This window comes from Pan paniscus, chromosome 6 (genome assembly GCF_029289425.2).
Source record: "Pan paniscus chromosome 6, NHGRI_mPanPan1-v2.0_pri, whole genome shotgun sequence".
NCBI lineage: Eukaryota > Metazoa > Chordata > Mammalia > Primates > Hominidae > Pan > Pan paniscus.
In genome coordinates this window covers 142931799-142957990 of record NC_073255.2, presented here as the reverse complement: position 1 = coordinate 142957990, position 26192 = coordinate 142931799, and the positions used below count along the sequence as shown (strand labels likewise).

At 38.5% G+C, this 26192-nt stretch overlaps 1 protein-coding gene across 3 annotated transcripts; it reads left to right on the top strand.

The window, feature by feature from the left end:
• The first annotated feature begins 221 nt into the window (after nt 1-221).
• Nucleotides 222-22455, top strand: SYPL1 (synaptophysin like 1). Of its 3 annotated transcripts, none has more exons than XM_034964748.2 (6): nt 222-486; nt 754-825; nt 13663-13787; nt 15059-15266; nt 19818-20006; nt 21020-22455. In XM_034964748.2, the coding sequence occupies exons 1-6, from the start codon at nt 436-438 to the stop codon at nt 21152-21154; spliced, it is 780 nt and encodes a 259-aa protein (XP_034820639.1). In that variant the 5' UTR covers nt 222-435; the 3' UTR covers nt 21155-22455. The 3 variants fall into 3 exon arrangements, with proteins under 3 accessions (XP_034820639.1, XP_054970780.1, XP_054970781.1); XM_055114806.2 differs by lacking the exon at nt 21020-22455 and adding an exon at nt 20292-20506 and having other exon boundaries at nt 344-486; XM_055114805.2 differs by having other exon boundaries at nt 308-825.
• The last annotated feature ends 3737 nt before the right edge of the window (nt 22456-26192 follow it).

Here is a 26192-nt window from a genome sequence, read left to right as displayed (position 1 = left end):
TGGCTGCGATGGTAACTTTGAAAATAAACCTAATTTCCATACGAATCTTTGGTGATTCACACTTTCGAGGCACCCCACAGCACGGTAGCCAGAAGTCTGTTGTTTCGCAATTTTAATCAAAGGCCCCTAACACATGCCTTGAAACACAACTTCATCTGTGCCAATACACTATAAATTCATATAAAAGTTGAGATCTGTTAAGGGACGGAGAGGTCGGCTTCGGTGTAGTGAGCTCAGCTGTGGTGAGCTCGGGGGTCAAGTGAGGGTGTCTCTGAGGCCAGCGCCCCCAAGCTGCGCAGGCGCGGGCGTGGGCGCCCCAGAGTCAGGGCTCTCCGCAGTCGCGCGGGTCCGGAAGCGCGGCGCGTGCACGCGTGCGCAGGGGAAGACCGAGTGCCAGGGGCTGAACCGCAGGGAAGGGGGCGCGGCGCACGCAGTATGGCGCCCAACATCTACTTGGTTCGCCAGCGGATAAGTCGACTCGGCCAGGTGCGGCCTGAGGAGAAGCCTCCCGATCCCCGCCCCGGCCCGCCCCTCGCCTCCCCAGCCGCCCCACTCCGTTTCCGCCCCAGAGTCTCAGCCAGCAGCTCAACCGCCGCCGCTCCGCCCCGCCCCGCCCCACGGCCGCCCGGGCCCGCCTCCGAGCCCGGCCAGCGCGCCAGCCCCGCCTGCCCTTCCTCGCCACCGGGCTGCTCTGCTCTCGTCGGTCCCCTCCTCCGCCCCGTCGTCCTGACTCTCTCTCCCTCCTTCCCTCAGAGGATGTCCGGCTTCCAGATCAACCTCAACCCGCTCAAGGAGCCACTCGGCTTCATCAAGGTCCTCGAGTGGGTGAGTGCAGCCCGCGCGGGCCAGGCCCGCCTGCCGCTCGGCGCGGCGCCCTAGGCGGGGAGACGGGGACCTGCGAGCCGGGACGCAGCCCTGCCGCGCGGGCTTTGAGGCCGCCGCCCCGGGACTGGGAGTGGACGGCAGGGAGGGCAGGGAGGCCGCGGCCTGGGCCGCGCGGGGCGGAGACGCCGCGGCGGGCGTCGAATCACGAGCTCCTCGGCCGCCTGGCTCCCAGGGGAGCCACCCTCCCACACCGGAGCTCCCCTCTGGGTGCCCCCGTGGAGTGGGAGTTTAAATATCCCCTTGGCTCCACTGCCTCCCGCAGAGGAAGGAAAAACTTCTTGCTGCGGTCTAACCGAAACCTGGCGGCCGGCGTCGCGCTCTGCGGAGAGGCTCAGCGGTTACGTCCCTGCCGGTGCCCACTCGAGGTCTAGCTCCCTGGAAAGCCGATTTTGTCTTGTAGACGTGATTTGGCGAGCATTCCGTTCTTAATTTAAGATGGGCTCCGAGTTAAAAATAGTAAAAAAAAAACTGTGGGCCAGGGAAACTAAAGAAAGTCCTTTTAACAAAACGCATCGAGTCAGATCGGTTCACTTAATAACACGTTAGGAATGGACATCGAGTTTGTTTTGGGTATTTCCAAACAACATCCTGTTTAGAAAGTCAGCTTTTAGTCCTTTCCTGAGAACACTCACAATCATTAACATCAAAGAACGCTTATTAATTCGACCTTGGCAATGATCAGTTACTTGGAGGAGTTGGTGAATATACCAGGCACTGCGGGCTTGCCCACTACGTATTTCTGCAGGCAAGTTGTGTTTATAGACAGCAGCATTTACATCCATGGCTTTTTCGCCCTTTTCCTTAGTGATAGAGTGGTGAAGAAGAATAAGAACTTTCAATTTCCTGTTCTAAATAACCTACCGAGGATGTTTTTAAAAGCAGCGTAGAAACTCAGTTTCTCTGATGGGTACCTAATGTGATTTCCTACTTGGACCATTGTAACCGCCCAAGGGGTTAGGCAATTTCACCATTCACTGAACATTTTGTGTGTTTTCTGAAAACTGAAGTAGTGCTGACTTCACACAAATGACTACTTTAAAGACGCATAAATAAATATACTTGATTTTTTTAAACCTAAGTCCAGATTTAAGTATAAAGAAAACCATGATTAAAGCATTTAAAAATTGCAAGAGGAAAATCTCATTAACGAGGCTAATCAAATATGAACGTTAAGAAAGTCTTATATCTAGATTTAGTCTCATTGAGGATTATAATTAAATGTATAACTAATAATTTAGATTTCCACTTAAATGAAGAGGCAGCTGTTTATATCTGTGCTTATATTTTTTGTCAAGTTTTTAAACAACTGTAGACTTAGCTTTTTCCTTAATATTTCAAGCACTAGTGATAAGTTCATTCGTGTTTTGATGTATTTTGAAAAATATCCCTTTTTAAGCATCTTACAGAAATACTTTCAGTTTGAACAGCTTGTTATTACACAGGAGAGACTTTTATGAAAAGACTACACATTGTTAATGGTGTGGTAAATATTTGACTATTTTATACCAGATCTGTACTAAACACTAGCATACCACATGAATAAACATGGTCTTTTTCTCATGATCTATTAAGGATGAAGGACATACAAAATACGAAAATGCCATATAATAAACTGTGATAAAGGTGTATGCAAAGAATAGTAGAAGAAATGAGGGAGAGAGCATTTGCTTGGAGGAACTAGGGAGGACTTCATAGCTGAGAGAACACTTGAAGGATGGGTACTGGTTCACTTGGGGAGTGACTTTCTAGGCAGAAGGAATCTTATGTTCAGTGGAAGGAAATGTTGAAGCAGCATAACCCTGTATGAGAACTTAAAAGTAATTGGGGGTTAGTTGGAATATATGCTAGGTTGGAGGGTACGGTTTGAGATTGTTCTGAAAAGATTTCAGAGGTTGGCTGCTTCTGGGGTTAATCTTTTGGGAATCTGGGCCCTTTCCTTAGGAAAATGCATATGTGCAGGGTATGGAATATTGGAGTGTTTATTCCACTCAAGCCCAGAATCCCTGCCATAGGGGATGGGAACTTAAAGGCTTTAAACAAGTCAATGATACGACTAATTTTAGGCACTCATAATTCCTCAATCAATCGATTTCTCCCTCCAATTCTGACCTTTCCAATCCATCCCTCTAACTGCCGACAAAATGAAAATTTCTAAAAGGATGGATTGGAAAGGCTAGAATTGGAGGAAGGGAAATCTGTTGATTGAGGAATTATGAGGGCCTAAAATTAGTTTCAGTAGGACTGAAGGGGTTTACAAAAGGGGGTTACAAATTAGAATATATATGGAAGGTAACAAAGAGGGAGGACCCTAAGATGACTACTGTCTTTCTGACTTGGTTGCCATTAGCATATTCAAGGTAATGTCATTAAGAGGAGGAGGAGCAGATTTTGTGGGAAGTCAAAGGTTTCAGATGTATTGAGTTTGTGGTCTCTTTAGATCTTTCGGAGGTATCCTACAGGATACAGTTACATATATGGATCTAGAATTTAAAATATGAGTTTGGGCTGCAGATATAGCAGATATCTGCCTGCAAAGGAGAGAAGGAATGGTTAGGAAAATTGAGGGAAATAATGCCTTGGCATCACTATTAGAATTTCAAGAAAAGAGTACCCCAAAACGTAAGGCGCAATAGAATGGTAAAGTAAAATAAGGACTAGTTGATAAAATAAGGACTAGTTAGCAAGAGCAGTTTCAGTAAAATCAAAAAGCCAGATTTTAGTAGGCTGAATGAATGTGTGGTAAGAAAGTGAAGACAGCATAAACCACTGTTTGACTGTGAAGATGGGAGAAATTTGGTGGTTACAAAAAAAAGCCACTAGTTCAGCTTACAACTCAGTTGCTTAAATGCATTCTCTGGAGACAACCATTGTATTTGGTATGCAACAAAAGTCTTTATTTGCATTTCCCATTTTATCCTACTGACAAGAGAACTCAAGGGTCAAGGTTTAATAAAATTTTTACTGCTTCATCAGACATTGTTAAGTAAAACTGGTGGGGTTTTTTTGTTCTTTTTTGTTTTTGGTTTTTTGTTTTTAACTGCAAGTATGTGGCAGTGAAATAGAGTTTGGTATTCTTCCTGATTCTTACTAAACCCGGCAGTTTTCCCCACCAGTTTATCTGCTTCATCAGTACAAATGTCAGCACAGTGTAAAAGGCAAATAATGTCTTAGTATCGTTAGGAAAATGTTTTACCTTCATGAACTCCTGAAAGAGCCTTGGAAGCTTTCAGGGGTCCACAGACCACGCATTGAGAATTGATGAGGTAAACACCACTGGGGACCAGAAACAGAACAGAAAATATGGCAGGGAGAAAGACTATTCCCAAATTTGGTAATTATTAATAAATCTGGAGAAAGCTCAACCAACTATTTGGATTTACGACTTAAATAGAGCTGAGTACTTAAAAGTGTAGAAATAAAGAGATATATATAGCCTCTCAAGACCTGGACCAATCTACTTGCAGGCTTAAGGTCTGGATTTGTGATAACGTGTATGTTCACTTATGTTGGTGGTTTGGGGGTCCTATCATAAGGTGTGGTGTTTGTGGACCAGGGGACTCAGAAGGCCAAGCAGAAATGACCATGACCATAAAGCCGCTAGACAGGGATAGAAGCAGGAGGGGACAATCAAGTTGAGCCTATATCAAATATCCTAAAACACATGAAGAAAACTAATTTTTACTTAAAAACTCAAATTATGTCAGTGGCAACAAATGCTGTCAGTTTTCCACAGAGTGACAGGCTTACTTCAAGACAGCCAGCCAGATCAACAATCAGGTTATTGATTCACTCCAGAAGACATGAAAATAGTAGAGCAATTAGAAAATGATTTCTATTTTTAAAAATATAAATTATATTTTAAATTTTAAAAAATATAGTCTCTGTCTTGTCCAGGCTGGAGTGCAGTAGTGTGGTCTCGGCTCAATGCACCCTCGCCTTCCAGGTTCCAGAGATTCTTCTGCCTTAGTCTCCCGAGTAGCTGGGATTACAGGCGATCGCCACTACACCCAGCTAAGTTTTGTATTTTTAGTAGAGACGGGGTTTCACCATGCTGGCCAGCCTGGACTCTAACTCCTGACCTCAAGTGATCCACCCGCCTCAGCCTCCCCAAGTGCTGGGATTATAGGCATGAGCCACTGCGCCTGGCTGATAAATGATTTTTAAATAAATATATTTAGGTTCCTCAGAGATTTAAGGTGACATAAATGTGTTTTCAACATACAATGATTAGGAGTTAGCAAAAAACTTCTAGCTGTTTATTTCAGTAGGAACTCCAGAGTTTACTTCTCATAATCCAATTTTTTTTTTTTTTTTTTTTTTTTGGAGACGGAGTCTTGCTCTGTCACCCAGGCTGGAGTGCGGTGGCATGATCTCAGCTCACTGCAACCTCCATCTCCCAGGTTCAAGTGATTCTCCTGCCTCAGCCTCCCAAGTAGCTGGGACTACAGGCGTGTGCCACCTTGCCCGGCTAATTTTTGTATTTTTAGTAGAGACGGGGTTTCACCTGGTTTCACCAGGCTGGTCTCAAACTCCTGACCTCAGGTAGTCCATCCGCCCTGCCCTCCCAAAGTGCTGGGATTACAGGTGTGAGCCACCGCACCCGGCCATAATCCAAATTTTTAAGGATTATGGAATTATCTTGGCAGGCTATTTAGAATTTTCTACTATTGTACATTAGAAGCAAAGGGAGATAGAGTGAAACTGAAGCACTTTGTAACTGACTTTATTTCCCAGTGTGAATAAACTGAAATACCACCATCAAAAACAATACTTTTTTGAAATGAATAACTTTAGTAAACATTTCAGACTTTGACTCATAAAAATCATACCTTGGCTCTAGGCATCTAATCTTTTGATTGTAAAGGCAAACGTGCTATAATATTTCATTTTAAGTGCTGAATGATCATTTGACTTAAAACCAGCATACATTTCTTTTGCATGTAAACACTCATACATAATATACTTTTATATCTATTTTTGAAGATTTCAGTTATCACTTTGATAAACTAAACCTTGGACAGAAAGAAATTTAAATAGATGATTTCAGATTAATGATGAAATTAAATAGCAATGAGGATCCTGCAACTAGAAACGTGTAAACAACACTCATAAACCAGGTGAATACTAGTATTCTCCAGTAGAAGCCTCAGAATTAGCATGGTCTAGCAATAGAAGTTAAGTCTCCAAACTCTTTTTAAATTTTATTTATTTTTTTTTTGAGATAGGGTCTCACTCTGTCACCCAGGCTGGAGTGCAGTGGCACGATCACAACTAATTGCAGCCTTGACTTCCCCAGGCTCAAGCTTTTCTCTCACTTCAGTCTACTGGATAGCTGGGACTGCAGGTACACACCACCACCCCCAGCTACTTTTATAATTTTTTATAGAGACAGAGTCCCACCATGTCACCCAGGCCAGTCTCGAACCCCTGGGCTCAAACGATCCACCTGCTTTGGCCTCCCAAAATGCTGAGATGAACCACTGCACCCAGCCTCCAGAGTCTTTTTTTTTTTTTGAGACGGAGTCTTACTCTGTCGCCCAGGCTGGAGTGCAGTGGCATGATCTCGGCTCACTGCAACTTCCGCCTCCCAGGTTCAAGCAATTCTCCTGCCTCAGCCTCCCAGGTAGCTGGGATTACAGGTGCCCACCACCACACCCAGCTAATTTTTTTTGGTATTTTTAGTAGAGATGGGGTTTCACCATGTTGGCCCGGCTGGTTTCGAACACCTGACCTCAGGTGATCCACCCGGCTCGGCCTCCCAAAGTGCTGGGATTACAGGCATGAGCCACTGTGCCCAGCCTCCAGAGTCTTTTTTGCACTCCTATTAGTGCAAAATTTCATGGACAGAGCCACAATATGCATCTACAACTTAAGATGCATGTTTTACTATGTCAGTTAGTATCTTAAGGTATATTATATACTCAGTGCAAATTTTGTTTACATTTTTAAATCCTTGCTTCAGATACTATTCTGATAATTTTTTATTGTTGTGCCACCTTCTTGTGATCTGATTAAGTAGTCTGTTTTTACCTTGTAATATGGCTGATGATTGTAATCATAGAGTAGTATGAATGCTTCCATTTTCTCTTTTATACATGAGTGTGTGTGTTACCAATCTATTTCTTTGAAGACATTTTAAAGCCATGGGTCAATTTTGTGAAGGTTGATTTGGTTAAAACTAGACAAATTATTCCATAAATCCAGGCCCACTCACATTGTAATGCATGAACACTAAAAGTGAAAGAATAGATGAGGTTATCACTGTCTGTCCTTCCATGTATGAGATTCCCCTTACCTTCAGGATACCCAGCATGCTGTACTGACATGTGACCTTCTGATGTGCATGCCCAGCATGGGTTTCAGTGGTATATTAATTGCAATAAAGCTTCAATTCCTTATTTAAGTCTGAAAGTAGATCTAAATAGAAGTTTACATATTTTCTTCTGGTACTCCAGTCTACTTTGGAGACTAGTGCTCCGGAAAACCAGGCTGTACTATTCACCCTGAGGTTACAATTCTCTGAATAAGATCTGCCATGGTGGTCATCTAGTATGGGTCTGGTGGGCAGAGAAGTAAGTGGGACTGTTTCTGTGGATACTTTGGGCTGTATGTGAACATGTAACTTTTCTGACTAAACAGAAGCTTGCTGTCACCCCGCCCCTGGATTCTTACTAGTTACTGTGCAGATAGAATTCCATGTCAGTAGTTTCAGTCATTCTTCATGGGGTAGGAGTATATGGGAAAATAAGTTTCAAAAGTGGCCAGAAAATATAAATCAGAACACCAGTACTCCTTCATTTTAGACTAGGGTTGGAAACTGAAATGGTCATAGGAACCACCCTCTAAAGTAAATGAGTGAAGCAAGATGTTTGGAAGAAAAACAATAGTATGTCATTGATTACTTACTGGCAACTAACACACATCCTGAGGGCTGTTAAGACAATGGAGAAGCGGATAACCTGGAAAGCACATACTCTGCCATAAGTGACATCTGTCACTCAGTTCTCTCTGATTGTTGCTTTATGAGAATGTAGGTCTGATGTTGCCATTCTTCAGCTTTCCCATACACACTCAGGAAAAGCAGGAAATCCAAATGTTTATGTGTAATACCCTGATATTAAAACAATGACAACAAATTCACATTTTTTTGTAATACTGGAAAGGCCACACAAATATATTTGCGGGCCAGGTTTTACCAACAGGCTGCCAGTATATAACTTCCAGTCTAGATCAAAATAGCAGTAGAATATAGGGAGAAGTGAGATAGTTGGATATTTTGCCCTCATAATTTTGTACTTTGTTTAATATAAAATATGTGCTTTTGTCCCTTCTTTCTATAAGATAAAGACCAGAATTGCTGTCATGATATTTATCTATCCTTATAACAAAAAGCTTTAAAATAATAATTATGTAAGATTCAAAATATGGTTTTATTTATAAGTTATTGGAAATTATTTTTTCCTTAATTAAGTAGTTATTTAGTGAGCATCTGCTACGTGCCAGGTTTTCTGCTAGTCACTGAAAATCCTAAACAAAACCAGGTGCAAAGACATGACAGTCTGGCAAAGGAGCAGTAGAAGTGATAGTCTTGAAAGCAACAAGCTGTAGTGCAGTATGCCATTTATTTGCTACTTGTTATATTAGGAAATTCATTTTTCCATTTAATTTTTTTATTTTATTTTATTTTTAAGACAGGGTCTCACTGTGTTGCCCAAGCTGGTATTGAACTTCTGGACTCAAATGATCCTCCTGCCACGGCCTCCCAAAGTGTTGGAATTACAGGCATAAGCCACTGCACCCGGCCCCATTTTATTTTTTATAAAGCAAGTTACACAAGAAAAATGCCTATAGCAGAGTTCATATATAATAGAGTTAATGTCTATGATAGCTCAAGAGAAGAATCATGAGTTCTACCACAGGGAATTGGGTAGGGCCTTAAAAGATGAGCTAATCAGAGACAGGGCATTCCCAGAAGAAGAAGCATACACATTTAAGACATAAATACATGGTATGTTTCAGGAACAGTAAGCAGTATAATGTGACAGAATCATACAGTACCTGGCAGTGAATAGACTGCAGATAAAACTATCTAGAAAGATAAAGTTGAGGATCGATCAGCCATGCCTTTTATGCCAAATTAAGAAGTTGGAGCATTTTTTGTTTAATTTAGGTTGAAAAACAATTGAGGAAATTCCTTTAAATCGGAAGGACATGATCAGATTTTTATTTCAGATCAGTGTGGCATCATTCTAAACTAGCTCTGTCCAGTACAAAAAAATACAATGGGAAGCAAAAATGCAAACCACATAGTAATTTTCAGTGTTCTATTAACCACACTAAAATAAGAGGAAACAGGTGAAATTAATTTTAACAATATATTTTACTTAACCCAATCTATCCAGATTATTGTTTGAACAAGTCGTCAATATAAAAATTAATGAAGTATTTTACATCTTTTTCATAGTAAATCTTCAAAATCTAGTGTGTATTTTGCAGTTGGAGTATATATCAATTTAGATTAGTGACATGTAAAGTGTTCAAGACTCACAAGTAGCATTACTGGGTACTGCAGCTATAGTGCCCACATTATAGAAGATGAGTATCAATTGGAATGAAATTGGAAATGTGAGGAAGAGTCTGCTGGGTTAGTCCCAGTGAAAAATGGTGAGGGCCTGAACAAAAATAGTGGCAGGTGTAATGTAGGCAGGTAAACAGAGCTTTTTAAAAAATGGTTTTATAGTCTAGGTAGTCATATGCAACATGGTTTTTGTTTTGTTTTTGTTTTAACTCAGCATTGGATTTCTATGATTCATCTATGTTGACGTAGGCACTTGTAATTCTTATATCTTTTTTGCCGTATAACTTCCCAGTGTAAGAATATACTATGGTATTTTATCCATTTCCCTGTTGCTTTTCCCCTCCCCATTTTTCATGAACATTCTTGTATGTCTCTTAGTACGTGTGAGCAAGGGTTTCTCTTAGATCTATATACTAGTAAATCCTTTGTGACATTATGTTTATTATAAATATGTTCATCTAATTGGTAGCTTGTTTTACATTCAACAGCTGACTTGATTAAGATTTTTTTTCTGTAGTTGAATTTAACAATCTTTTATGGTTCTTTTTTACAAAAAAAAATCTTAAATTCTTCCTTTTCATGTGGTCACAGGTTTTCTTTTATATTGTCTTCACATTTTTTAAAGACTTTTTACTTTTGTGTGCAGCTCATCTGGACCATTTACTGAACAGCTCTTCCTTGTATTAGTTATCTATTGCTGTATAACAAATTACGCTGAGCTTAGCAGTTTAAAACAAAGGTCTGTTGACTTTTATTAAGTGAGATAATAAATCTCACCCATTCTTCTGTGGGTCAGGAATCTGGGAGCAGCTTAGCTATGTGGTTTGGGCATAGGGTCTCCCATAAGGTTGCAGTCAAGCTGTTGGCTGGGGTTGCTGTTATCTCAAGGCCTCCAGCTCATTCTCATGACTGTTGACAAACCTCAGAGGATCCCTTCCAAGCTCAGTCATGTGGTTACTGGCAGTCCTGAATTCCACACCATGTGAGTTTATAAAAGTTGCCTGAGTATCCTCCCAACATGGCCACTGGCTTCCCCCGGAGAATGAGAAAGTTCAAGAGAGTGAGAAAGGAAGACAGAAGTTGCAATCTTTGGCCGGGCGTTGTGGCTCAAGCCTGTAATCCCAGCACTTTGGGAGGCCAAGGCGGGTGGGTCACCGGAGGTCAGGAGCTCGAGACTGGCCTCACCAACATGGTGAAACCCCGTCTCTACTGAAAATACAAAAATTAGCCGGGCATGGTGGCAGGCACCTGTAATTACCCCTGCTACTCAGGAGGCTGAGGAAGGAGAATTCCTTGAATCTGGGAGGTGGAGGTTGCAGTGAACCAAGATTGCACCATTGCACTCCAGCCTGGGTGACAGAGCGAGACTGTGTCTCAAAAAAAAAAAAAAAAGTTGCAATCTTTTTATAACTGAGTCTCAGAAAAGACATCCCATTTCTTCTACAGTACCATATTCTATTCTGTAGAAGCAACTCACTACATTTAGTTCACACTCAAGGGAAGGGAAATCAGGCTCCATCTCTTGATGGGAGTTGTATCAAAGAGTTTGTGGGCATATCTTTAAAACCACCACATTCCTTTCCTCCATGATCTACAAATCAACTCTGTTAGATACAATTTGTCTTATACACACTAGTCTATTCCTGGCCTTTTTATTCTGCTCCATTGGTTCAATTTGTGTATCTCATTTCTTTTCTTTTTTTTTTTTTTTTGTTTTGTTTTTAATTTAAACGTGGGTATATGCTCAGGACTCATTTTCTGGCCTTTTCACTCTGTGTATTCATGCATATTTATTCTGAGAGAGTATTGATTCTTCCATCTTTACCTTCTTTTTTAACATAAAACATTATTTAGTACAAATAATGAAAAATGATTTCATGACACATTTTCCAAGGAAAGTTACTTTTACATATTTTGAAATCCTGTAAAAACTGGGGATCACCTCTTAACAGTTAAGACCCCAAACTATGTGCTGGACATTACCTCAGACTCTTCCTATCTGTAACCAGATTCTTTTCATGTATCTTTTTTGTGGAGGGGGGGGGATGGGAAAAAACAAACCCTTGACAATTACTATAATGTGGATTATGGCCTACAAGATTCAAGGCCCTGGAATAATCCATGGGAGGCATTATGTCAAGTGTTCCACAGTGAATATTTGATATCAAATCTGCATTGAATATTATCTACTACCAGTTGCTGAGTGTGTGTGACCTTGAACAAAACGAAGCCCCTGACCTCTTCAAGTTTCTATTCCAGGGAAAGACAGACAAATTAAGTACTGTGTCAAGCAGTGGTAATTAGAACGGAGCAGAAATAGAGTAGAGGGAATAGGTAGTGCGGGGTAGGAGTGCTGTTATTTGATATAGTGTGGTGAGGGGAAGGTCTCTCTGAGAAGGTCATACTGGAACAGGAAGCTATGGAAGTGAGGGAGTGAAGCATGTATTCCAGGCAGAGGAAATAGCCAGTGCAAAGGTCCTGAAGGAAGAGTTTATCCCGTGTCATTAAAGGTATCGCATGGAAAGCAGTTTGTGTATACAGATTAGGTAAAGGAAAAAGTAGCAACATGAGATCAGAAATAGAAGGGAAGAAAGGATCTTGCAGGCCTTTATATGAACTTTGGTTTTTATTCATAGAGAGCTCAAAAGCCATTGGAGGGTTTTGAGCAAAGGATAACATTTTCTGCCTCACATTTTTAAAAGATTGTCTTGGCTGTTGTGTTGATAACAGACTGAAGCTGGGGCAAGGGCAGAAGCAGAGAGATCATTTAGAAGGCTGTTAGTGCAAAATTCAGGCAAAAGGTGATGGTAGTTCAGATCAGGAGGCAGTACAAGTGGTCAGATTGCAAATGTATTTTGAAAATAGAGCCATCACCACTTGCTGAAAGATTGAGCTCCTGGACTTTAACAGCGCATCTGGAAGTTTTGCTTACTTGTGTTGTTTTGTAGAAAATTCACAAGTACAAACATAAAAAGGAATTATTTATCTTCCTTTGAGAGGTGACCAGTGTTAAAATTTTGATGCATAACCTTTCTAGTTTTTGTTGTTTAAATCTACTTTATATGTAATGAACACTTTCTATGTTGTTAATCTCCAACATTCTATGTTGTTAATTTCCAACAGCTATATAATGTTTCATTGCATGAATGAATGAATGGATGAATTATAGTTTGATTCCCTGTCAACATTTAGGTTGCTTCTAGGTTTTTTTGTGTTTTAGATGGTATTTGAGAGAACACCATTCATTTTTTTAAGCATATACATGATTAGGAAAATAAGTTTCCAACAACTTTTTGAGACCTGGAAATACCCACAAGGGAGGTTTAACAGGCTCATGAAATAGTGTCTCTTCTCTGCTTACAACCTCTTGGCTTTACAAATTACTGGTAACTTGTGTTCCAAATAAAAATACCTCCAATTCACCCCTTTTGATTTTGATACTAATAAATGAGTCTCCCTCTATATTTCATACTAATACTTAGTGGATACACTAAAGTATGAGCAAATGAATTGTCATATGGGCTGGTACATTTATTTCTATATTATACTCCGGGGAAAATAAAATCACATTTGTCGAGGTTTGCAAATGAATGTTTTAATGTCTTTCACCATCTTAGTTTGTGTTTAAGAATTTCTAGAATGTAGCCAGGCATGGTGGCACACTCCTTAGTCCCAGCTACTTGGGAGGATCACTTGAGAGTTCAGGGCTGCAGTAAGCTATGATTGTGCCACTACACTTGAGTCTGTACAACAGAGTGAGACTCATCTCTTTAAAAAAGGGTAGTGGGGGCTGGGCACAGTGACTCACACCTGTAATCCCAGCATTTTGGGAGGCGAAGATGGGAGGATTGCTTGAGTTCAGGAGTTCAAGCCCAATCTGAGCAACATAGCGAGGCCTCATCTCTACTAAAATTCAAAAAAAAATTAGCCAGGTGTGGTGATGCACACCTGTGATCCAGCTGCTTGGGGGACTGAGGTGGAAGGATCGCTTGAGCCTGGGAGGCCAAGGCTGCAGTGAGTCCTGATCGTGCCAGTGTACTCCAGTCTGGGTGACAGAAACCCTGTCTCAAGAAAAGAATTTCTAGAATGTTAGCCAATTTTTAATGATCAGTGTGCTTACAGTTTTAGTGACCCTTGTTTTGGTTGTAGTATTGCTTATCTTTTTTTTCTTTTGTCTTTTTTCATCTTACTTTGTGTAGATTGCTTCTATCTTTGCTTTTGCCACCTGTGGAGGTTTTAAGGGCCAAACAGAAATTCAAGTGAATTGTCCTCCCGCAGTTACTGAGAATAAAACTGTTACAGCTACTTTTGGTTATCCATTCAGGTGAGTTATATTTATTTTAATGGTTTCACAACTCTTTTTACTTTCACAGTGAGTCATTAAGATTGCCAGCAATTTATTGATTGTGGGGGGTAGAAAATTTTAGACTGTATGCTCATTTGTAAGTGATCATTACCTCCCAAACTGTGGTACACAGACCCATGCCTGTCTAAAAACATCTCCTGATCTGTGACAAAATAGTACAGAAAGTGAGAGTAAGCATTTAGAAACTTTTATAACAATGTGATGTTGCCTTGATAATTTTATTCTAACAGAGGATTGGAAATGTAAAAATAAAGCAAACTAGAGATTGTTCTATCACCTTAGTATAAGAAGCCCTAATGTAGAAGGAAACATAACTTAGAAAAATCCAGATTATCAGTGTTTTTTGTAATTGCTGAATATTAATGTCTTTATATAGTTTTAAGATATATGTATATAAAGAAAAGAGATTCCATATTTCATTCATTAGCATAAAGCCACACTTTCTTACTCTTAAAGTAAAATGAGTATTTCATCTGTGAAGTCTTGTTTGACATCAGTATCCATTGAAAAGTTTATTGAATATGTCCTATGTTTAAGCCAGGGTGGGAATCTTCTTTCACTTACTAATTTTACTTACTTCACCCAAGACTCAATTTTTTGGTCCAGTAATTGGAAGTAGTATCTTGTAAGGCTGTTTTGATGATTAAATAAAATCCCCATATTAAAGATAAGTCAGATAATAAGTGGTTAATCATCAAAGCCTATCTTGTATCCTTTCTCCTAGACACTTCTCACATAAGGGACTGTTACAGCATCTTTAGTGACAAGTTTTTTACAATTTATGGTTGGGAAAAATGAAAGGCAGTATTTATTGTTAGCAACTATTGATCCAGGGTTAAAAATGTGAATCATTGTCGTAATTGGCTCTCTTGGGGCTAGTCACACATACTCTGCCACACAGAATGAAATATGATGTCTCAAAGTATAAACCATTTGGTATAATCTCTCCTACCTGACTAATTGTTTACTGCAGGAAGATAGTATCTGGGTATGAAAGTATTTAATTCAGTCTATATCCAATGTATCATAAACTAATACCAGGTATAACATATACATTTATTATGAAAATTTCAGTTTACTTAAATATAATATTTGAATCTTACTTTTTTCCCCAAAGGAATGTTTTTAATATATTTGGGGAGTATTTTTTGAAGTGTCACTCATTGTTTTGCTTAAATGTTACTGTCTCTGTTGGGAAAGTCCAATAATTCATACATTTATTTTAATAGGTTGAATGAGGCATCATTTCAGCCACCTCCAGGTGTAAACATATGTGATGTAAATTGGAAAGATTACGTCCTCATAGGCGATTACTCTTCTTCTGCACAATTCTATGTTACCTTTGCAGTCTTTGTGTTCCTGTACTGCATTGCTGCCCTTCTGCTTTATGTTGGCTACACGAGTCTGTATCTGGATAGTCGTAAACTTCCTATGATAGTAAGTAATCACTTTATTTTTTAAATACAAAAATAATTTGTATAAGCTAAATATAGATTTTCTTATACTGGAAATAAAAATTCTTGGTGTAAGCCAGTTCAGCATATTTTAGCCTGTGTTTGCCACGAGGTTGAGCTTTCTCCCATTAAGTTTAACTCAATTTTTTTTAGCCTATTTGCACTATAAGGAAAGTTTATTTCTTTTTTAAATCTATTTTAACTTGGAAAAAACTCAGATATGTAATAAAGCACATCAGGTTACAAATAGCAAAAAAATTAAGTCGAAATTCTTTTAATTTGAAGAATTACTTATCACAACATAGTCTCATAACTCTTTCTGCTTCTTACTTTTTTTCTTTCTCTAAAGGCCCACTTTATACTTCTACAAAACTTATTGAGTTTAATTATATCATGGGTTCACAAACTATGTCCCAGAGGTCACTGTCTTATTTTTTATTTTTACTTCTTTATTTATATATTTACTTTTTGAGACAAGGTCTCACTTTGTCGCCCAGGCAGGAGTGCAGTAGTAGCACCATCTTGGCTTGCTGCAGCCTCAACCTCCTGGGCTCAAATGATCCTCCTGAGTAGCTGGGACTACAGACACAAGCCACCATACTCAATTACTTTTTGTGTATTTTTGTAAAGACGAAGTTTTACCATGTTGCCCAGGCTGGTCTCAAACTCCTGGGCTCAAGTGATCTGCCTGCCTTGGCCTCCCAAAGTGCTGGGGGTTATAGGTGTGGCCAGGAGCCTGGCCTTGTTTTTTTAAATAAAGGTTTTTTTTGGAACTCAGCCATACACAATCATTTACACATTGCCTATGGCTGCTTTCACACTGCAATGGTAAAGTTGAGTAGTTGTAACAGAGATAAAAAATATTTGCTATTTGGCCCTTTTCAAAAGAAGTTTGTTGATTCCTGGTCTATGTCCCTAAACTCCTTAATTTAAAATCAGACCCAGGTAATTCTTATACTCAGCATTAGTGGCAACCATGAACTAATTTTGAATCTTTGAGGTATCAGCAAAGGACTTAGATTTGAAGTCCTGATAACTTTTGGCTTCAGAGCCTACTGAGCTAGAAATATTCTCTGAGATTTAGTTAGTAGAATCTGCCCTGGATTATTGGTGGCAAATCCAGAGAGAAATCATGGTTTTAAGCTACACCTCCACTATAAAAGAGTAACTACAAAGTCAGTTATTAGTGACTTAAAGGGAAAACAGAGGTGTTTCTTATGTGTGATACTGGTCATTCATATGTATGAGAAAACACATCTGCTAATTATTTGTGAAGTTACTTTAAAGGGAAGGCTATTTAAATATGAAGGATTATTAAATAACATTACAAGTTTTATTTACATATTTATTTTTAATTTTGCTGCTGGATCATAAGAATGGAAATGGTAAGTAATACAACAGTCTTTTATCATTCATATTTAATTCTGTTTCTTATGTCATAGGAGACACAAGAAAACTAGAGGTTTTCATAAAATACTTCTCGGTTGTTAAAAAGATAAGACGTCAACTGTTTTAATTTGCAGTGCTTATCCAACATACTTGTTAGGAATCTGTGTCTTCTGCAGACTTTTCAAATCTTATTTAAAAGGGAACTGGAATAATCTTATAGATAATTATATTTTGTTAAAATTCTTTATAACTAGAAGCTATTTCTTGCCATTTTGTCATCCCAACAAATTTTTTTACTAAATCTATCAGTGTGCCCTTTATTTCTCATATTTTGTCTAGTAAACTTTTAAAAATACTACCCTTCTTAAAGCAGCATTCCGATCTATTTTTGTAGGTGGTTTTTGTCTGATAAAACTATAAAACTGACCTAGTTGCATCATTCAGAAACGTAAAAAGTAATTTTCCACCTCAGAATGACCAGTTAGTGGTCATATAAAGAGATAATCCAAAATTCCTTAAGTAGGTTTTTATTGTTACATAATGGGTGCTTCTTGTCTATAAAAGTCTAGCTTCTAAATTTAATTTTCAGTTCTATTTTTAATGTAACCATAAAAATATTAAAAGATTTTCTTTGAGAGACTGGGTGTAGTGGTTCATGCCTGTAATCCCAGCACTTTGGGAGGCCGAGGTGGGTGGATCACTCCAGGAGGTCAGGAGTTCGAGACCAGCCTGGCCAACGTGGTGAAACCCCATCTCTGCTAAAAATACAAAAATTAGCTGGACATGGTGGTGGGCACCTGTAATCCCAGCTACTGGGAGGCTGAGGCAGGAGAATCGCTTGAACCCAGGAGGTGGAGGTTACAGTGAGCCAAGATCACACCACTGTATTCCAGCCTAGGTGACAGAGCAAGACTCCATCTCAGGGGGGAAAAAAAAAGGTTTTTTTTGAGATACCCAAAATTTAAGATATAGCCAAATATGACATTAATTTTTAGGTACTATTAATGAGGACAAGCCCTTTTAGCAATATTCTCAATTCTGTGCTAAGGTGTTTCTAGGAGGGTTTCAGTTATGAAAATTTAAATCTACTTCAATTCTCTTTTGAAGTAAATATAGCACTTTTTTTTGTTAAGTAGCAGGAGTTTAAGGTTTCAAGGCAATGTGGAAAATTGAGAATACCAGAAAATGAATCCAAACAAAATTAGGGTATCCCAAATTCTAAAAATCTATGAATCATATTGTGAATTGTTGGGAGGAGTAGAGCTGCCCTAGGCAGCTGCAGGTTGTGCATTGCAGAGCTCCAGGTGGCACCATTCACTTAGAGTGCAGTGTGACTAGAGTCCTGAGTAGAGCAAATACTATCTGAAGGGACCAGAATTCCCCCCCACGTTCCTTCAACCTAGGTTACTTTGTGCATCATTTTCAGAAAAGTTCCTGCTTTTGAAATATAAGAATGTCATGCCTCAAGCCATCAAAGTGGATTTAAGAGTATAACTACGAAAAAAAAAGACTTTGGAAGGAAGAAAATACCTGAAAATTAGGAGGATTTGAAATATATTGATCAAAGTTGTGAACTTTTCCGTAAAGAGAAATTATTTAACATGCGATATAACCTCATGTTACTCATCAGTTTTCCAAAAAACACTGTATTTCTAGCAAGCGTTTAGAAAATGTCTACCTGCAGCAGAATGTATAGCAGATGTACAGCAGTAAAAAGGGGGGAGTACTTCCACAGTGCAGAAAATATAAGCTATATTTCTAGCCTTTTCTCTTTGAGCTACGTTTTTTAAAAGGACAAGTAGCAGCAGAGAGCTCAGATACAAAATGCATATACTTCTGTGTTCATGTAATTAGTAATTATTTTTGGTTCTCTAATCCTAAGTATTCATTCAGTGTTGTCTTGACCAAGTGGGCAAGCTATATAGCATAGCTTCTATATCTCCTAAGAGATCACTGGTATTTATCCTAAATATTAGGTTGGTACAAAAATAATTGTGGTTTTTACATTAAAATAAATAGCAAAAACCATAATAACTTTTGCACCAACCTAATGACTAAAAGGGCTGGCAAAATAATTAAAAACTAATTGGGTTTATTTAAAAAACAAAATGCTTCTGTGATAAGCTCCAAAATCCATTCTGAGGTTAGAAAGATTTTTGCTGCAGATATGTAAGAGCTCCTATCCTTGAGTGTACGCATATGTTTAGCATATATAGCATCCAAAAGATACAAATTTTATATTATTCCTACCCTGGTCATTAATTTGAAGGAAGATCAAACAAGATTAGACTTATGATCTAAAATATTAAAACCACCCATTAGAACCATTTATTCTAAAATATTAAAACCATCCCATTCTTTGTAATAAATAGCAAAGGATTTAGTACAGAGTTAATAGTGATAAGGTGTCTTGGGAGATTTTTGTTGTTGCCTTTTTCTTAATATAATGAGCAGTCTTAAAATTTGTGGTTAGGAAATTTAAAAGAGATACCATTCTGGTGTGTGCTTTTCACCATTTTATTATCCATCTCATGGAGAATTTGGTTTAACTAAAGTTAGAGTTTTGCAGAAGAAGGATAAGGGAGTTGAGAGTATGTGCAAGAGATGATAATGAAGGCCCTTAGAATAGAAATTGATTAAAATAAGTGAGGACGTTAGTGAAGTGGTGATACAGTAAGAAAGCAGTAGGATCAGATTGTAGGTCTTGGTGGGGTCAAAGGAGTTTTAGGATTGGGGTGCCAGAGACGGTGAGCTGGAAAGAGGTGTTATGGGAAAATGGGATGATCAAAACAGAGTATGGAAGGATACAGTTATGGGTGATGACAAGGTCTAAGGTATGGTCCTGGGAGTAAGTGGCTGAGGTGAGGTTATGTTGAAGGCTGTATAAAACTTTGGTTTCTAGTGTGAAAATCTTAGACTTCTGAGGGGATGACTGAGTCTTATTTACTGTTGTAACTCAGGCACTGTGCTTGTAACACTAACAGCAATGTTTACTATGCTGACTGACTTTTTTAATAAAGTATATCATGAAGGCCATTTCTCAGCACCATAAGGTTGAATGTAATCTCAGTTTCTTCATCATGGATTTGAAATTTAGTATTAAAATTAATTGTTCATTATTAACTCTTACTGATTTTTGCTTTAGGACTTTGTTGTTACACTTGTTGCCACTTTTTTGTGGTTGGTGAGCACTTCAGCCTGGGCTAAAGCTCTGACAGATATTAAAATAGCTACTGGTCACAATATTATTGATGAACTTCCGCCTTGTAAGAAGAAAGCAGTACTGTGTTACTTTGGCTCTGTGACCAGTATGGGATCCCTAAATGTATCTGTGGTATGTATGCATTATTTATAATTTTTTTCTTTCATATATTTGTTTAAAGTACTAGTAATTCAGGAAAGCAATAGCCTTCAGTAAATCTCTGGATGGTTTTTATTTTTACTCAGCTACCTGAATTCTAGTAACAATATAGTATTTAGTGAAGAAAAGTTTGTCTAAAAAAAGTATTACCTGTGTAACCAAGATCATGATTTTATTCATCTCTGAGACTTTCTTTCATCTAGACAGATTTATATCTGGGAAGATTAATTTCTTTTCTTTTTTTTTTTTTTTTTTGAGATGGAGTTTCGCTATGTCGCTCAGACTGGAGTGCAGTGGCATGATCTTGGCACACTGCAACCTCCGCCTCCTGGGTTCAAGTGATTCTCCTACCTCAGCCTCCCAGGTAGCTGGGATTACAGGCATGTGCCACCACTCCCAGCTAATTCTTTTGTATCTTCAGTAGAGACAGGGTTTCACCATGTTGGCCAGGCTGGTCAAACTCCCAACCTCAAGTGATCTGCCTGCTTCAGCCTCTCAAAGTGCTGGGATTACTGGCATGAGCCGCCACACCCAGCCAGGAAGATTAATTTCTTTGAGGTTGACTCATTGGGATGGGAAGTAAAGTTGTGTGACTCCTCTTTTTTTGTGGCTACAACTGTTGGATTGGAGTAGAAGAGATGGTAGGAGGGGGTGATAAGAAGTAAATGGGAAAAGTTACACAAGCAGTTGATAATCATTCTAAATAGGAGAAAAGTGAAAGTATTTGGAAGAGTAAATCTCTTAGCCATGATTTTATATGTTAGAGATTTAGCCTTATTTCATTGGGAATAAGTCATTATATAACCACATTTTGTACATTGAAATGTAGTCTTCCTTATTTCTCATTGTGTGTAGTATTAAACTTTAAGTGAAATAATGGCGTACTGCATAAAAATGTTAAATATTTAAAGAAAAAGATTTTTAAGTAGGGCATGAATTTTTATAAGTAGGTATTTGATTTTCATATTTATTTTTCTCTTTCATAGATATTTGGCTTTCTAAATATGATACTTTGGGGAGGAAATGCTTGGTTTGTGTACAAGGAGACCAGCCTACACAGTCCATCAAATACGTCTGCCCCTCATAGCCAAGGAGGTATTCCACCTCCTACCGGAATATAATTAAAGGGAGAAATACACTGTATGAAGTATATGTTGATACTATGACATGTTGCCAACACCTTGAGAAGCATTATTTGTTTCTAATAAAAGTAATGGCTTTGTCAATATATTGGTGGGTTTAAAACTTTGCTGCTTTTTTACATAAAGCCTGTGCCTTTCCTAGAAAGTTAAGATGTAAATGTATTCTCACATGTAAATTTGAAAGTTCAGGGGTCTATTATGAAATGATACACATTTTTAAATGAACCGTAATTTTTTTCACTAAGCTGTTTGCCTTCCAAAGTGTTTACACCTTAAGCCTTAACATGTATCTTCATTCAGAAAACAGTTATATTGTCATACCATAGTAGGAAGAAAAATCTTTATTTGGAATATACACTACTGTAAGTTTGTACAGATCATATACCTACCACCTGTCTTTGCTTAAAGAGCCTTGATTACATAAATATGTAGGAAAAAACATATTGAGTTCAAAATTTATATCTAACATTGTTTATGTTATGATTTTTTTTTTAATTGCAAAGACTAGGTGTATATTTTTTTCTGTTTTTCTAAATGACCCGTGGTACTTAATAGGTGTACTAAAATTGTGTTGGGAGCAGGGATTTGGAAATTTCTGATAGATGTGTAGTTAATTTAGTAATTCTGTTTCATGAGATACGATCTGTTATGCTAGTGGTTTAATAGGCTTGCTATGTAAGTGGAACATGGCTCAACTAGATATCTTTATATGTATGGGCATTACTCTTAGTGATATTTGTTTCCTGTCCTTTGTTGCTCATGCTGTTTAAGTGCAGGCTGAGACCCAGCCTCTTTGTAAGTAGAGTAAAATAATCCACCATTTTTTGCAGACCCTAGTCACAGGGTTAAAAAAATTAAGGTTGCTTTCCATGTTTGAAATTTACCATTGAGAGTCAATGAAGTTGCTATTTTGAGTTTAGCATTGATATTGTGAAAATAAGTGCAATTTGGATTTCATGTTTCTTAATATTCATTCTTGTTTCACAAATGAATGATTAAGGAATTATGCATCATAAAGGAACCTAAGTGAGGTATATGATGAGTGTATTGTCTTTGCACACACATATAGGTATATTCTGAATACAAGCTTATTCACATTTTGCTTCCTAATCTTTTTGTTGTACAGGGATTCAGGTTTCTTATTCTTACAACATGATTGTTTATATGTGAAGCACATCTTGCTATTGCCTTATTTTTGATGCTTTTATTCATGATAAGAATTGTCAATATAAGAATGTATATCTTTTTTGCAACCAACTTAATAAAGGAGTTGAAAGAAAGAGTGCACTGATTGTTAATATTACAAAGAAACCTTCATCTTAAAGGCATTGAGCAGTGCAAAACAACTGATTTTCAAAGCAGGAAATAGAATCACAGTTTTAATGTTTGGCAAGGAATAAAACAGAAATGCTTTGGAGACTATGATTCTATCCTTTTTTCTTCTGACCTCATTTAGAAAATACTTATTTGCAACTCTTAGATTGTTTTCCTGATATACCTTTTCTCATTAATTGTCTAATTAACTAGCAAAGATTCCTGATTAAGAGTGTGTGCTCTGCAACCAAACTGCCTAGATTTGAATCTTGTCTACACCACTTACTAGCTGTTTAACTGTAGGCAAATTGCCCTCTGTGTGCCTCAGTTTGCTTATGTGGAAGTCGGAAATAAAGTAAGTAGTTCCCTCCTGTTTACTGGGGATATGTTTCAAGACCCCCTGGGATGCCTGAAACCAAGTGTAGTACCAAGCCCTATGTGAACTGTCTTTTTTCCTATCCATACATGCACCTATAATAAAGTTTATCAATTGGGCACAGTAAGAGATTAACAAGGACTAATAATGAAGTGGCACAATTAAAACCATACTGTAGTAAAAGTTATGTGAATATGGTCTCTCAAAATATCTTATTGTACTGTACTACGGGGAACTGAAACTAAGAATAGTTAAACCACTTTCCTGATCTCAGTGTGTTTATGATTTAAAAGTGAGTTAACAAATGTAAAGCCCTTAGAACAGTGTTCCGCATTTAGTAGGCACTCTATAAATGTTAGCTACGATTACTAACTTTTGATAGCATCTGATATAGAGATTCTTGAACTAGGAATTCATGGGGCTGGAGCCGTTAGCGTGGTGGTTTTGGACAAAGAGAGGATTGGCGTCAGGCTTTCAAGCTTGTCCCTTTACAATCCTTAAAGAGTTCTGGATCTTTTGGTGTGTTTTATTTTTCTGTTGGTTGACATTCATAAGGTTAATGAGATCAAAATTTAAAACTTAAAAGTATTGAGATTAAAGTAGATTTTAAAAGGACTTCTATTGCCTTTTCCCTTTGTGCTTTTGAATCAACATTACAAGGTTAACCCATTTATAGGATAATTTCCAGGAGAGAAGCAATAAAAGCTTTACTTACTAGGTGTTAGGTTGTAGAGAATTATTTATAAAAAGATGAGCATTACTAATGTTTTAGTGAACAGAGGTCACTTGAATAGATGTTTAACCTACTGTAAATGTTAAAGGCAGTATTGCTTATGTTTCACATTTAAAATTTTTTCATATAGTATTTCAGATTAATAGGTAAGTATACAAAATAATATTTAACAAATGCTTTATTTGCATCAGATGTTTGTTTGTTGAGACAGGGTCTTACTCTGTCACCCAAGCTAGAATGCAGTGGCGCCATCTCAGCTCCCTGTTAACCTCCACCTGCCAGGCTCCAGTGATCCTCCCACCTTGGCCTTCTCAGTATCTGGGACTACAGGCATGTGTCACCATGCTTGGTAATTGAAAACATTTTTTGTAAAGATGAGTTCTCACTATATTACCCAGGCTGGTCTCAAACTCATGGGCGCAAGCAGTCCTCCTGCGTCAGCCTCCCAAGTGCTGGGATTACAGGTGTGAGCCACCTCACCCAGCGTTGCATCAGATTTTTTTTTTTTTTTTTTTTTTGAGATGGAGTTTCACTCTTGTTGCCCTGGCTGGAGTGCAATGGCACGATTTCAGCTCACTGCAACCCCCACCTCCCAGGTTCAAGTGATTCTTCTGCCTCAGCCTCCCAAGTAGCTAGGATTACAGGTGCTCGCCACCATGCCCGGCTAATTTTTGTATTTTTAGTGGAGATGGGGTTTCACCATGTTGGCCAGGCTGGTCTCAAACTCGACCTCAGGCGCTCCACCCACCTCGGCCTCCCGAAGTGCTGGGATTACAGGCATGAGCCATCGCACCTGGCTTTGCATCAGATTTTTTTTAAAGGAAATAAAACATTACAGATAAAGCCTTTTCCTTACTGAGGTAAAGTTACATTTTTCCTACCTTTCACTATTAAAAATAGCACACAAATATTCTTCTGCAGTGTGTGAAGGCTTCTCTAAGACCTATCACTAGAAATGGGAACTATTGGAATGTGAGATGTTCATGTTTTCCATTGTAACCTAGGTATTCCAAATTGTTCAGCAAAATGTCTATAACAAGTTAGTCTCCCACCAGCAATAAGTAAGATTTCCTCTTGCTCCATATTGCCAATAACTTGATGTTTTTGGACTATTGCCAATCTGATGTTTGAAATTGTGTCTTTGATGCTTTAAAATTTATGTTACTCTGATTGCTATTTAGGTTGGTGGTCCTTTCCTGTATTTATTGGCCATTTGGTTTCCACCACCCTGTACTGCCTATTCATATCCTTTGCAAATTTTTCTGTTTGGTGCTTTTTCCTGCTGAATTGACGTGCTCTTTATGTATTCTTGGTATTAACCTCTTGACATTTATAGAGGTTGCAAATATCTTCTCTCTGTTCCTGGCTTGCATTTTCACTTTGTGATTTTTGTCATATAAAAGTTCTTTATGGCCGGGGGCGGTGGCTCACACCTGTGATCCCAACACTTTGGGAGGCCGAGGCAGGCGGACCACCAGGTCAAGAGATGGAGACCATCCTGGCCAACATGGTGAAACTCCGTCTCTACTAAAAATGTAAAAATTAGCTGAGCGTGGTGGTGTGTGCCTGTAGTCACAGCTACTTGGGAGGCTGAGGCAGGAGAATCGCTTGAGTCCAGGAGGCGGAGGTTGCAGTGAGCCGAGATCATGCCACTGCACTCCAGCCTGGCGGCAGAGCAAGACTCTGTCTCCAAAAAAAATAAAATAAAAAAACAAACTTTATTTTAATATTAAGGTAAGTATCTTCTTCACCGTTGGTGCATTTTGCTGTATTAAGAAATCCTCAATGTCATAAAGATATTAACCTTTTTTCTTCTGAATATGGTTTTTCAGTTTTTAGTCATTAAGCAGTTTGGGATTATATTTTTGTACGTTCATGGTGTCTACTTCAATTTTTATAATTTTCAATACTCCAATGTTCATAGTACCACCTTTATTTAAAAGTTTATCTTGCCATGCACAGTGGCTCTCATCTGTAATCCCAGCACTTTGGGAGGCTGAGACAGGTGGATCACTTGAGGCCAGGGGTTTGATACCAGCCTAACCAACATGGGAAACCCCGTCTCTACTAAAAATACAAAAATTAGCCAGGTGTGGTGGTAGGCACCTGTAATCCTGGCTACTCAGGAGGCTAAGGCAGAAGAATCGCTTGAACCTGGGAGGCGGAGGTTGCAATGAGCTAAGATGGCACCACTGCACTCCAACCTGGGTGACAGAGCTCAAAAAAAAAAAAAGTTTATTCACCTCTGTCATATATCAGATTTCCATATTATTTGTAGTTCTTTCTGTATGCTCTTTACCACTACCATATCTAGCCCCACTCTTTACTAAATATAGCTTTACAGTAAGAATTACTCTGATAGGATAAGCACCAGAGCACCATCATTATTCAGGTTATTCACAATTGTCTTGACTATCTTGAAGCCCTATACTCTCCTATGAATTTTTGGATCAGCTTGTGAAGTTCCTAAAAACCTTCATAGGATTTCATTTGAAAAGAACTGCACTGAGTTTATAAGATCAATTTGAGGAGAATGGTCATATTTGTAATACCAGTAATACCAATAAATACAAAGCCTTTTGTATTTTGTATTT

Excerpts from the sequence above, each read along its gene's own strand:
- SYPL1 (XM_055114805.2), top strand. The coding sequence starts at position 436 with ATGGCGCCCAACATCTACTTGGTTCGCCAGCGGATAAGTCGACTCGGC. Across the intron at positions 13,788-15,058 it reads ACTTTTGGTTATCCATTCAG|GTTGAATGAGGCATCATTTC; the intron begins GTGAGTTATATT and ends TTATTTTAATAG. Across the intron at positions 15,267-19,817 it reads GTCGTAAACTTCCTATGATA|GACTTTGTTGTTACACTTGT; the intron begins GTAAGTAATCAC and ends TTTTTGCTTTAG.